The 13605-nt window shown below is 52.6% G+C and overlaps 1 protein-coding gene and 1 non-coding gene across 4 annotated transcripts in view; one reads left to right on the top strand and one right to left on the bottom strand.

Annotated features, from left to right (window-relative positions):
• Window positions 1-12780, bottom strand: part of PGS1 (phosphatidylglycerophosphate synthase 1) — a 36435-nt gene extending 23655 nt beyond the window's left edge. For 2 of the 3 annotated variants that reach the window (XM_006199432.4, XM_031685805.2), the window contains exons 1-3: window positions 12172-12323; window positions 3320-3509; window positions 913-990 (exon numbers count right to left, since the gene is read on the bottom strand). In XM_006199432.4, the coding sequence (XP_006199494.2) occupies window positions 913-990; window positions 3320-3509; window positions 12172-12308 (405 nt within the window). In that variant the 5' untranslated portion in view covers window positions 12309-12323. Of the gene's footprint in view, window positions 1-912; window positions 991-3319; window positions 3510-12171; window positions 12324-12636 lie in introns of those variants that run through there. The other variant, XM_072939724.1, reaches the window with a different exon arrangement.
• A 663-nt stretch (window positions 12781-13443) lies between these two features.
• On the top strand, window positions 13444-13516 carry TRNAA-AGC (transfer RNA alanine (anticodon AGC)). The gene has a single exon. It is a non-coding gene; the product is annotated as a tRNA-Ala (tRNA).
• The last annotated feature ends 89 nt before the right edge of the window (window positions 13517-13605 follow it).

Genomic DNA, 13605 nt, shown 5'->3' with positions numbered 1-13605 from the left:
CCTCGCTCTCCACACAACCCCTGTTCTCTCCCAGGTCCTACCTGGGGGTTTCTGAACAAGGATGAACCAAGAAGCAACACCCACTACGGGCAACGGGCCCACGCCACTTCCACAGAGCACAGAGCCACCCGGGGACTGAGACAACACCACGATCTCACTCACAGCCACGTCAACTGAACCCAGACCCTGCCACCCTCCCACCCCGCTGCTCGCGTTGTGAGGGACGCGTGTGGCCCAACAGCACGTTCAGGTGGAGCCAGGCTGGCCACAGGCCCAGCGCCTGACACCAGCCCTCGGCAAAAGCAGGCAGCCTGCCCGACCTGGGCTCCGGCTCATCTGTCTCAGACAGATCAGAAAGCCCTTCTGGAAAGGACCAGGCAATAAGTATTCTAGGCTTGCAGCCAGATGGTGTCTGTCACAGCTGCTCAGTTCTGCCACTGGAGCAAGAAAGCGGCCATGGATGGACAAGACAAAAGGCAGCGGGAGTGCTATGCCCCACAGAGTGTGATGTATGGACCAGAGAGCTGACCGTCACATGCCTCTCATGTGACATCAATGTTACTTCTCTTGCAATTTCTTGCTAAACATTTGAAAATGTAAAAACCATTCTTAGCTCACAGGCCACACACAAATGGGCAGCGGACAGATCTGGCCCACGGGTCCTAGTTCACGGAACCCCAGCCTGGAAGACAGTGCAGCCCAGGGCCCCTGCACGGGGTGAGAAGGACATGGGCCAGCGAGGCCAGAAGGCCCAGGATTAGACATCGCCACCCCCCCACTGGACCCCTGATGTGCCCCAGAATTGGGAGCAACAAGAACAAGAGCTGGCCACAGCCCCCCACCTCCACGGCGCCACAAGGCCCGAGGTTCAGGATGGCTTGCTGCTGCCACTAGGACCCCCACCAAACTTACGAGTTCCTGCTCCAAAGGACCCGTGCCCAGGTAGAGGGATGCCATCACGACCCGCCTCCTGGCTGCTTTTATCTGCCCCTGAGGAGAAGAAACATTCAAAATTCATACTCATCATTTTCACAGTTCATGGAAAAAATACAGCCCTTCGATGCTGGAAGCAAGTAACACTCCAAGCTGAACTATCCTCTATCTTCACCAATTAACATTTAAAGCAGGCCCTAAATGTGTGTGATTACCTACCAAATGAGGACCCACAACCCCAATCTAAAATACTCAGCTTGAAAATCCAGCACACACACCCCAAGAGCGAGCAGCCGTGAGAATGGAGGAGACCTGGGCCCGCTGACCTGAGGGGATGCCCACAGTGCACTGCGGGGACAGAAGCAGGTCACCATACAGAACACGAACCGTGCTCCCCCGCCTCCACCCCCCGCACATCCCGTACACACGGGTGTGTGTGTCCTAGGAGCAGAGCCAGAGGAGGGAGTGCAGGTGCAAACCTGCACCCCACCCCCGTCTGCACGCCTGGAGTTTTCTAATGAGAATGGAGTCCTTCTGAAATGCAGACGGACAGGTACAGACACACACAGAACACACCAACATTCAAAGATGCATCAGTACCAAGAGCCAGTGTCCTCGCCCTAGACCAGCTCCAGCCGTGGGAGGACAGCGGCCCCTCTCCAGAGCTGAGTGGCCAGGCCCCGGGCAGCAGCGCCGGAGGGCGGTGAGGGGGGGTGCTGCAGGCTCTGCGATGCGGCGCCCGCAGCCCTTGCTGTCGGCAGAGGGAGGGGGCATCTGGACCAGACGAGCACAGCAACACACCACGGAGAAAGGCTTACATGCGAGGGACAAACGAGAATTTCCAACGTTTGCTGTTTCCCTCATTTTGTTGTTTTCTTAAGACAGTTGCTGGTGCAGAAAGTGAGTGTGAAGACAGGAAAACAGGGAAGGAAACAACGAATTAAGTGTAAGGCAATAGAGTTCCAGCAGCAAAAGACTATGTGACTGCCAGCCGTGGTGCCAGGCCCTCGGGCACAACCTCAGCTGGCATGGAGGCCTGGGCACCAGGCAGAAACCACGCTGCACGCTCTTCGCAGGGAGCACGGGCCGCTCCGCCTGTCCCGAGAAGAAACAGCTCCCGCTCAGCTCGGGATGTACCGAGAACGTGCCCACGACTCAGCTCAGCAGGCAGGGGACAGAGGCCTCAGCTTCTCCCAGCCTCCCCAGCCCCACCACCCCGGGCAGGGGCTCCGCACAGCTGGGTCTCCAGGCCAAGGGATCCCGGTGTGGGGACTCGGCCCAGCATTCACCAGAGTGGACTGGGACATAAGAAGAACCTCCTTTGAAAACCTATTTCTTCAAGCCAAGCAGAGGACCAAGAAGGAGCAAAGAGCAGCCTCAGCAGCAGTTCTACACAAACAAGGAAACACGGCAAAGTCGAGGTTGCAGGGAAGCAGGGGAGAGTGTGCACACACATGCACACGCAGCATTCTGGAACGGGCCATCCAGAAATTAAGCAAAGTGTGGATCTATACAACAGGCAAAAGGAGAGAAGACGCGCAAGCACTCAGACGAACGAGTCTGTTGTGCAGGAAAAGGAACGTCGATGTATCCCCTGTCATCTCCCAGCCTCCCTGACCTCATCAGGCCTTAATTCTAACATCACTGTTAACAGGAATTCAGAATTCATGTTAATAAAAATTAATTCGCATTGAATTACTTTATTCCAGTTAGCAGTTTAACCGCATGTAACTAGACCGGGCATGAACCCCTGAGTAATGCACTGAAGGCAGACTCCCCAGACACCAAGTTTAGCATCTCCACCAGGAGAGAGAAATTACAGAACAGAACTAGGATCTCGTGATCAAAAACCAGACGTGCAGGTTTTTCAGTTACCTGTAAACGCTCTTTATTGAACAAAAGTCTTCCGGCCACTTCCTACGTATCAAATCCCATCTGTTGGTCATCTGGGTCTTCACTTCCTGTCCATTACTAGATGGAGCTACTGTGTTTTGGAGATGTTGCCAGGGACAGGGGTCTGCCATGGCCTGACTAGAATAAGGTTTGTTTCTCCCCAAGCTCTCACTAACCTCAAGTTCAGGCTACATCCTCAACATTGAACAAAGGGAACCAATCTGAACACAAGGACCAATATCCGGGACCTGACCCTCACCGCCCCCAAGCTCTGAGCTGCTCCCCCTGAGACATCAGCCACCAAGGGAAGCTTCCGACCACAGCTCAACTTGGTCACTTGTGAAGCTGAAACTAACAGGCAGAACCCAAGGGAATAAACTGAGCATCCATCAGAAGCTTCTAGAATAGACTGTTTCAGCCCACGATTCACCCAACCTCATGCACCCAAACCTCTAACTCAAACATCTGACCCTCTCTCTCAGACACAACTGACCTTCATGAGCTCAAAAAACTCTGTCGGTGAAGAAAGCACGCTGACATGAGAACTGGAGACTCCAAACTCTGGAACCAGGTTTCGGATCCACTGGAATCGGTGCACGCCCTCCGGACACAGGCAGCAAGGAGGCGAGGTGACCTGGGGGACAGTTGGGGACAGCAAAGGAGCCAACAACAGCCATGGTGACCTGGTAAAGAGACACACAAAGCGTCATACTTCTCAAATACTTCCTTAGACGTCTCTCAGCTCCTGTGGGTGAAGAGGGATTTTTCTTTTGGCCAATCTCAGGTTTTCCGGAACATTTTAAGCGAGCCCCAGTCAAACTCTGCAGAAGACTTCTCCTACAGCCCCTACTATCTGAGCACCTTGAGAAGTGCCAAAGCCTGTGCATGGGTGGACCCCAAACTTTAAACTGATTCCAAACAACTCAAAATTCAGAGCAGCCGCAAGTCAACTCAGAAGAGCCACTGCCTGGTTAATTCTGCCCCCAAACCCACCGGGAGAAAGCTGCCAAGCTGCCCCGGGCTGCCTAGAGCAAGGGCAAGCCTGGTCGCAGCCTGGTGACTGCAACCCAGACCCCCCACGCCCCTACCCCCGCCCCGCAGCCTGACTGATAGGACAGACGGGCTTTCATTCAGCGAAGGACCCGAAAACCAAGTTTTCTCTTTAACACAGAGAGAAAAGCTGGAGCTGGAAGAGGCTGCGGAAAAGGTCATCTCAAGAAGTGCCAGTGGTGACAACTGCCCCTTCACCACTGGACACATCCTCGGGGGAAGGGTCACGCCCCGTCTCCGGCGGGCTCCAGTCTGCTGACTCTGGCAGAGGACGGAGGACCGGGTGCCTGCAGGGGGTGGGGGAGACGGGGGAGAAGCACCGCACACCCAGAACCCCACCCAGACCAGGCCCTCGCCCAGCAAAGAGCAGCAGGCCAATCCTCTTCGCCTGTGACCTTCACCACGGCCTCAAGAGGGACTCCAGAGAAGAGATGCTTCAACACCCCGAGGCCTGAAGGGCCGCAAATTCCAGGAAGATGATTTCACTCACTCATCTCATGACACAACACTGAACCTTCCCAGGGTTTGTAAGTGTCCCTGCACACACCAGATGGCCCACAGCTGTCCTTCCCAGAAAGCCCACCGGCCTGTCACAGCCGACTCACTGTCAAGAAAACTGTACTCAACAGGGGGAGGGTACCGGCTCTGAGGACCCCGGGAAGCCGGGCTCCGCCGCGGACCTCCGATCGCAGGGCAGGGAAGCAGCCACCCTCCCTGGCCACCGCTACCGGGTCAGGGCCCACACTCTCAGGCACTGTCTTGCTCCCAGGTAACCAGCAGCAGCTCAAAACAAAAGGCTGAGCCATGTAAACGAGGGGCCGTGGCCTCAACCTCCCCAAAGCGGGAGTGCTCCTGCCGCGCTCAAGGCTGCTTTCCAGAGCGGCAGGGAGAGATCCAGATCCAGTGGAAAATCACACGAACGGGAAAGCTGTGTAACAATCTGTCCACCTGAAGCCCCAGAGAGGGGCCTAAAGTCTAATACTCATTAATTAAACAAGGCCTGTTTGAGGTGGAAAACCCCGCAGCACCGTAAGATCAACCCAGCCGCCAGCCTCACAGCACTGACCACGGCTCAGAACCAGGGAGAGAGACGCAGGCCGCACCTTCCGGCCCCGCACTCAGCAGATGCGCCAGCGGACTCGGAGCAGCTCCCAAGAAGGTGAGGAAACACCGTCTGGCACAAGCGCCCCGGGGGAGGCCACCATCCAAGCCACCACGTGAGCCGACGGTGAACCAGCCCGGGCCCTGCCTCCCACAAACCTGGCAGCCTCGCCAGCTGGCGCACCTGAAATCCTCTCAGGACATGAGAGAAAACGCTAGAACTAGTTGAACAAGGGACAGAGTCGACACACAGGGCATGAGCTTCAAGTGATCAAAAAGGGAGCTGCTGACGCCTGAGCTCCTGGGGGGCTTCCAGACACCCCTCCCTCCAGCTGGGCCCTGGAGGAGGCAGGACTCGACGGGACGTGCAGGGGCCCCGGGAGGGAGAGGGCTGAGCAAATGGGAGAGGCGGAAGCTGCCCCAGATCACCACCACCAGAGAGGCCCAGAGGGCCTCAGGTGCAGGAGGTGCAAGTGCAGGAGGGGCCGGGGTCCTGGCCGCCGCGCCCAGAGGGACGGGCTCAGGCAGCTCTCCTGGGAAGCTTCCACCAGGGCCTCCGTCCAAGATCTGCTAAGGGTTTTTTGACGTTGCTTCCTGCTTAATCTGCGTACTGACAGGTTTATTTTTGTCAGAGAGGAGAAGGAACTGAAAGCCAATGAGGTTTCAGGGATTCGCTGTAGAGGAGCCCCAGCCCTCGAGGGTAACTTCACACTCCAAAGAGAAAGGTGCTTTGAAAAGGTGCAGTTTTACAAAGGCTCCACCCACGAGGACGGCACAGGCAGGGAGGCCACATCCAGATCCGCAACACTCAAAATCGAACCACGCAAAACCCCAGGCAGAGCCTGCTCAGAGACCCTGAGCATCTCAGCCAGACCCACGGGGTGAGAGCTCGCTTCCACGACGTAACTCCCGGGCATCTTCCCTGAAGAAGCTTCTCCCTGAGCCAGCCACAGCCCCTGCTGCCAGCAGCCCTGTCTCCAGGGCTGACCCCTCACAGGCCAGCCCCTCGCCCCAGGGAGCTTTTCCAAGAAACCCACATTCCAGGTCAAAACCCTCACCCGAGAGACGTGAGGAGGCAGGGAGCTGTGGTTACTCTACGAAGAAAGCAGAGCTGTCACGCTCCCCATTTAGAGAACTAAACCTCACACACACAATTTCCACATCCAGACCTGGGCTCCCTGAATCATCTCTTTCTAGATACCAACCAGCTCCCACTTCTAGTTACAGGGAGGAGGAAGTGGCCAGGGCTGAGGGGGTCAGATAATAGGGTTTGCTGCCCTCTCCAAAGGCCCACGCCTTTACTTCAGATTATCAGGGAAGCTTAGAGAACAGGGCTGGGGCCAGAGCAGGGGCGCACCTGGTGCTCAAACTGAGGCAGGCGCAACCACTTCAGACAGCCCTCAGCACAGGCGGCAACAAAAAACAGCGCAAAACAGTCCTCAGCCCACTGTTCTCAAAGTGAAGCGGGAAGGCCTCCTCTGCAAAGGGCAGGCTCCAGCCACCGCTCACACGACACCTGACTCTGGGTGAAGGTTCAGCCACATGACTGAGGGCTTCCCCTGGAATATTCCCTGAGCTGGGGAGCGGGCTGGGGCTACGTGCTGAGGCCCTCTGACCTGGGGCTCCTTCCTCCGCCCAGAGAGGCCTGAGGAAGCGGGGCAGAGGACAACGGGAGGTGACTCAAGGAGGGCGCAGCGAGTATGAAGGGGAGGGAAGGGAAGTTTCTTCGCACCATCTCTAAAAGGAATCCACACCTGCACTGCCCCGACCAAGGGCGGCGTGCACTGACGCTCCTGCCCCAGGACCGGGGGACACCACAAAGCAAGGACAGCAGAAGCCTGCCTGGCCTACCAGCAGTCCTAGACAGGACGATGCGCCCCATCCCCAACTCACCAGAGGCAAAGGACGGCGGCAGGACCTGAGTTCCGAGCAGCCAGCCGAACCGAAACAGCAGGAGCAGAACAGATGGCGAGATGCCATGAACACCCCATTTACAAAGGAAGCCTTGGGAAATGCGAGAAGGCTATTCTCCGTTTTGTGGGGAGACAGGAGTTTTTCATCTCACCAGATACTGAGAAGCTGCGAGTGCCCCATGGGAAAATCCTGCCACACCTTGCCTGCATTCGCCCTCTGTCTGAGTGAGCGACACCGTGCCTGGAGGCCAGACCAAGCTCCCACCTAGTCAGTGGAGAAGCCACTGAGGAAAAGCAACACCAGAGAATCCCACCTGGGTCTGCACTCACTCCCGCCCGGCCCCCCACAGCTCCCACGGCTTCAGAGGACACAGGTGCCTCCTCTGGGGCCGCAGCAGTGTCACCAGTTACCTGCAGGACACAAGTGAACAGGCCAGCCTTCTGGGGTTTTTTTCAATAGGGTCTTGGGGCTCTGAAGGAAGAAAACAGTGATGCTGGAGGACTGTCCCCTCACTGACCACGAATCTACCACAGACAGCACGGGAGCCCTGTCCCCTGTGGTGCACAAGGGCATGAATTAAGTGCCCCTCACCGTGCACACAGAGTCATGGTCTAAAGGCCCACAAGCTCTTCGGGAACTGTAAGATTCGTGGTACAAACTCTGTGGCTTGGATCCCACCCAAATCTGTACAAAACGACAAAAAAGGAAAGAAGTTTTTAAAAGAAGCAGAGCTCTCCGGATTGCAGTGTTTTCAGAAACTACTCTTTAAGAAAAACCCGCCCTCCCCCCGTCACACACATTTAAACGTAAGAAGAGAACTGGTGAGAAAAGAGGAACAGTCATAACGCTTCCTGAGAAGAGCCCGAGAAACTACACGAAGGGACCAGACTTCCTGCAGCCCTGGCAGCAGGCAGCCCTTCCTGACTAACGCAAGACCCAAACCCAAGTAAGGGAAATGAGTGTGAATTCCCGTAGGTTACAGGAGACCAACGGCCCGCTGAACTCCCACAAGAAGTCCGGCACGAGAGGCCACATGCTGACCAGATGACTCTCCTCCTGGCTGATCCAAAAGGAGGTCAATTACAGTGAGGGGCCAGAAATCTAATATATATTTATAACCCTCAACACACCTCGGCAGCCAAACGCACCAGGCATAGCAAAGTGCCTGCCGAGAACCACTCACACGTTCTACTCATCCAAAGGCTTCCCAGCAGCCTTGCAAATGACTCGTTTACATTCGTCAGATCACATGTTTACCAGGGGATTATCTGTCAGAACACTTTAATCCCAGGCTAGTTTCTATCTGTCCACAAGCACACAACTAATGGACCCAGCCCACTTCCTCCCCAGCAGCAATGGTGACATTAACATTAGCTCATGTTAGAGGGGAGGGTATAGCTCAGTGGTAGAGTGCGTGCTTAACATGCACACAGTCCTGGGTTCAATCCCCAGTACCTCCATTAAAGTAAATAAATAAACCTAGTTACTTGCCCCCCTCCAAAAAGCCTATGAACATTAACTCATGTTAATGCTAATTCAATAAAACTATAATTAAAAGGCAGTCAGTTGCAAATCTGATTTTAATTCTCTGCAATATCAAATTTGAATTGTCTGGGAGCAATCATACTTTGATTCTAAATATCCCCCCTCCCACCCATTCTACTGTTAACAACTAACCCATATTTATACAATGGAATACTACTCTGCCATAAAAAAGAATAAAATGCAATTTGCAGCAACACGGATGGAGCTAGAGATCGTCATTCTAAGTGAAGTAAGCCAGAAAGACAAAGAAAAATACCATATGATATCACTCATATGTGGAATCTAAAAAAAAGAAAGGACACTATGAACTCACCTATAAAACAGAAACAGACTCTCAGACTTAGTAAACAATCTTATGGTTACTGGGGAAAGGGAGCAGGAGGGGATAAATTTGGGAGTTTGATAGTTACAAATGTTAGCCATTATATGTAAAAATAGATTTTTTTTAAAGTTTCTTTTGTACAGCACAGGGAACTATACTCAATATCTTATAATAACCTCTAATAAAAAAATGGTATTGAATATATGTATGCATATGCAAGACTGGGACATTGTGCTGTACACCAGAAATTGATACATTGTAATTGACTGCACTTCACTTAAAAAAAAAAAAACCAACTAACCAAGAGGTGGCTCTACTGAACTCTAACGAGTTCGGGGGACTGGGTCCTAGCATCAGAAAGTTCAAAGAAGAAGTAATTTCTGGAAATCGGGTGGTCCCTCAGAGTAGAAACTACTAAGAAATTGAACAAGAGTATGTTGATCTGGCATTAGAAAATCGAATTGAAAGAACAGTTGGCTGGTTGTTTCCCTCTCACAATTCAGGAAAGTCAGGACCCCTCCACCCGACCCCACCACACACCTAGAACAAAGCAAACAGAACTTGGGTTTCAAAAATAAAGACTCTTCTGCACACACAGCTCAAACTGAAAATAGTTTTTTAAAAAGACCATTTCCTTGTATGGCAGGCAAGCTTGATTAGGAACTAACGCCCTCTTGACACATTTCCCACTAGGGTTCATCTACTCCAAATAACAAGTCAATTCTGTGTAGTCTGATGACTCCAAAAAACTATCAGAAGTTTCTGTCTCCCTCTCCTGAGCACCAGGCTTGCCACAGTCCACTCAACAGTGAGCACCTCCATCGGACCCACCTGGACACTAACTGACATGCTCCAAACTCACCTCATCATCACCCCCTAAGCCCGTCCTCCTTCTCACTCCACTTCACTTTTAGCGAAGTGTGTCACCATCCATGTGATCACCAAGTCAGAAACATGACCTACCTCCTCAGCACTCCCCCAGACAAGCCACCACTAGAGCTGATTCTAATCCAACCCTCTCTTCTATTCCCACTGTCCCTGACTTCATATAAGCCCCACCACCTCAGGCCGAGACCACTATCAAAAGAACTTGCCCAAGGAATCTCAGAGCTTGCCCCCCGAGGTCCAGCCCAGCTCCCCTCTCTCCCTGCCATCTCTCCTCAGTACCCCAGTCAGCTCCTGGAAATGGTCTGAGGGCCTGCGGAACCTCCGAACTGCCTTCAGCTCAGGCTACACCATCAACCTACATCACTCACTATCCTTCCCTGAAGACTGGCTCTGCCCTTTCTCACCTAGCTGCTCCTATACCCCTCCAAAGCACAGCTCCAAGACCACCACAGTCAGGAAGCCGTCTGTGACTTCCAGGTGTGCTTTGGGTGCTGCCACGATCTTTTCCACCGTACTTAATTACTGCTGTTTATGGGGCTGAGCACCCTGAAGGTGGGGCTATGTACTTCCTTGTTATCGAGCAGAGCACAGCACAGCAGTGCTCTATATGTGCGTGCTAAGTAAGTAAATGAATTCAGCTGTACATAATGATCACGAGTCAGGTGGCTGCTTAAGAACAAGCAGTATTTCTAGATTGCTAATTAGAAGCTGTTTCAGGAAGAATTCTCTGTCACTGTGGCTGTCTCTGTAACAAAAAGCGAAACCACTGCAGCAAAGAACCTTCCCTTCCCGCCACTCCGCTTGCTCGCCACGAGGATTCTCCAGGCACTCCAACTGCTGGTCAAACTGGCAAGCCAAAATCTAAAATAATTTAAGTTCATGACTACACAGAACTGTTATCAATGAATCAATGATCAGAGCTACAAGAAACCACATCATTCGGGGAATGAGGAATTGGGAGGTGCAACCAACAATGGAGAAGAAACGAAAGTCAGCAGCCAAGAGAGGCGAGTGGCCACACAGACATGAGTAACCCCAAACACCGTGGCCACAAAGCAGCAGAAGGCACTCTGTTAAACAATGATTAATCGTGAATGAGGCAAAGAAAGGGTCGGAAACCTACAGTGCTGTCTCTCTCTCTCCCTCTCTCTCCAGCCACAACTGCTACATCCATTCGTACCATTTACAAAAAAGACTTTGGAAAGTCAGTTTAGACTATCCCCACCTCTTCCACAAAATACACGCACAAGAAACTCCTTTTCAAAAAGAATTTGTGGTGATTGGCCCAACATCAATTAGTAATCAATTCCAGTGTTAAACAATGATTAATCATGAAGTGTTTCTATAGTTTAAATACACGCAAGGAAATGACAAAACTGCCGAAACAGCTCGTCCTTGAGAATGTTTTTTGAAACTTTAAACCAAATTTCTCAGTGGGTTGATACCAGGATGCAAAGTCATCTGACTTCACTACCCACCAGAATGAACAGGTCTTTATTAAGCACCAATTACAGAAAAGGGGGGTCAGCCCTGCTACACTCCCCTCCCACTGGGCTCACTGTTGTGAAACATAAAGCCGTTTTGATCAGTGAAGCTTCCAGGAGCTCCGTCCTGTGCTGATTCTATCACCTAAAAGTTCCCCTAAATCAAACTTGAATTTTTGCTGAAAATCTTCCAACGTAACCCAATATGAAGCAAGTTCCTTCCCATACCTAGAATCAGCACACATGACTGGACCACAGATCTCTGCACCAAAGGCCAGGAGGTCAAATCTCACCCAAGTGGCAGATAAAAATCTAAGACAGGCACAAACTCTACAGAAGGATGCAATTCTAAGTTTTGTTTATTTTTTTTTAAACATCAAGTGTAAGGCTCGAGTCTCTCTAATTAAGAAAACTATTTGCACACAATAATTTTCTCTTTTTTTAACATTAGCAACAGCAGCAGGCCTCTTAGGTCAGCGTGTTCTCGGTAAATGTTTACTTTGAAAGACCACTGCCTGAACGAATTGTTTCAAGGCCTACTTCACTATTTCCATAACTCACTTCAGTACTTTTCCAGAACACAGGCCCTTTGGAAAGCGTAAAGGGGTTTCGAGTGGTTCCTCTTCCCTTGCCCGAGTGTTACTGACTCAGGATTGCTTCACAGCTCTCTGGCAGGATGTGAGAAACGCTGCATGCACAGAATCCCAGCAGGGCTGATTCACTCCCGCCAAGTCACCTCGCGCAGCCAGAATTACTTAAGCAAAAGACCCCTCGGACCCAAACAGTATCTCTTGCGAAGATTCTCCAAACACAGCCTGCGGCTCAAACCAACGCACAATCAGACCCCCGGCCCCGAGTGCACACACAGCCCCTCCGCTCCAGCGTCAGAGGACAGAGGCCGGGCTCGCCTCCCGCAGCCCAGGGCCTGCTCGGCGGACCTCGGGGGCGGCCGCCCCCTCCCCGGGCAGGCCCGCGCGGGGACGCCGAGGGCTCGCTGCGACGCTGGGGGGTCGGGGCCGGGCGCGCCCGCAGCCCTCTCACCTCCTGCGCCGGCGGTCCCGGTTCCTGCCGAGGCGGTCGGACAGGCGCCCCAGGAGCGCGGCCAGCCCGGGGCGGCCAGGCAGGAGGCCCAGCAGCCGCCTCCAGAACACCGGCCCCGCCGCTGCAGCCGCCGCCATGGAGACTTGCCGCTTCCGCTTCCGGCGCGAGAGAACTTTATTGACAACGACGCGCACGGACACGGGCTGCGCGGGCGGGCTGCGCGCGGAGGCGGCCCCGCCCCGCAGCCTCAGTTTCCCGCCAAGTGGGGCGCAGGTGTGCTGCGCGCCCGGGGGCCAGGCCGCGGAGGAGCGGGACGCTGACTCGGCCTCTATACGGAATGGGGGAAGCGGGAGGGAGCCCTCACCTCTCAGACCCGCCGACCGAGTTCAGGCTGGACCCCACAGGCCGAGGCCTCCACTAAGGTGTTAGACGGGCTTGTACAGAACTGAGTGACCGCTGACTCACCCGGGCGCACGGAGCACAGAAAATCCCCACCGGCCCCAGGCAGGACCATCTTTCACCTTGTCAGCCCCGGGTCTGCAACTCCAGGGCACAGAGCAGCTCACCCAGTCCAGGTGCAGTGAAGTCGCCTCCATCCACCCGATGCGCCCAAATGCATACACACGCTGTAACCTGCCCATGGGAACGTAAGGCTCCCTAGCCAGAAAAGCTGAAAGAGCTCATCCCCATAGCCAAGAACATTTTTTGTAGCCAATTTTTTTTTTTAAAGAAAAACGTTGCAGTATTCAGAGAGGCAGGACGGATGACTCTTATCTGTAACATGTAGTTCCTTGGCAGGAGCCACATAAACTGGGCCTTTGAAACTAGAAAAGCTGCAGGAGATAATTACATCCAACTTACTGGAGGGGGGTGAGTTGTGAGGTTAAAAGGATATGGATACGCTGGACACAAAACATTCTGAATTCCACGTCCACCAAATTATCCCAGGGAAATCAATCATACGTCTCCTACAAGATTGTTTACCTCAGCCATTGTTCATATCAAAAATGTAGAAGCAATCAACAATGGGGGAGTTGGTTAAATAATGGTACATCACCATATTGGAAGACCATGCATTCGTAAAAAATTATATTCCAGAAGAATGTTTCATGATATGAAATGTAAAATCCAAATTTCAGAATAGTATAGAGTTTATTTCATCTTGTTAAAAATTGGAAGGAAAGTGTGTGTACAGACAGATTCTAAGTAAATATACCAAAATGGTAACCTTGGTTATTTGTTGCTACTTAAGAATTTCCAAATTGTTGTAGGGGAGGGTATAGCTCAGTGGTAGAGCATGTGCTTAGCATGCACAAGGTCCTGGGTTCAATCCCCAGTACCTCCACTAAAAAATAAATAAACCTAATTACCCCCCCAAAAAACAAAAAGTATTTCCAAATTGCATAAAATCAGTAAGTGTTTCAGATTTCAATT

This window comes from Vicugna pacos, chromosome 16 (assembly GCF_048564905.1).
Source record: "Vicugna pacos chromosome 16, VicPac4, whole genome shotgun sequence".
Classification (NCBI taxonomy): Eukaryota; Metazoa; Chordata; class Mammalia; order Artiodactyla; family Camelidae; genus Vicugna; species Vicugna pacos.
Note: the sequence above shows the minus strand (reverse complement) of the source record. Positions and strands in the feature narration are given on the sequence as shown.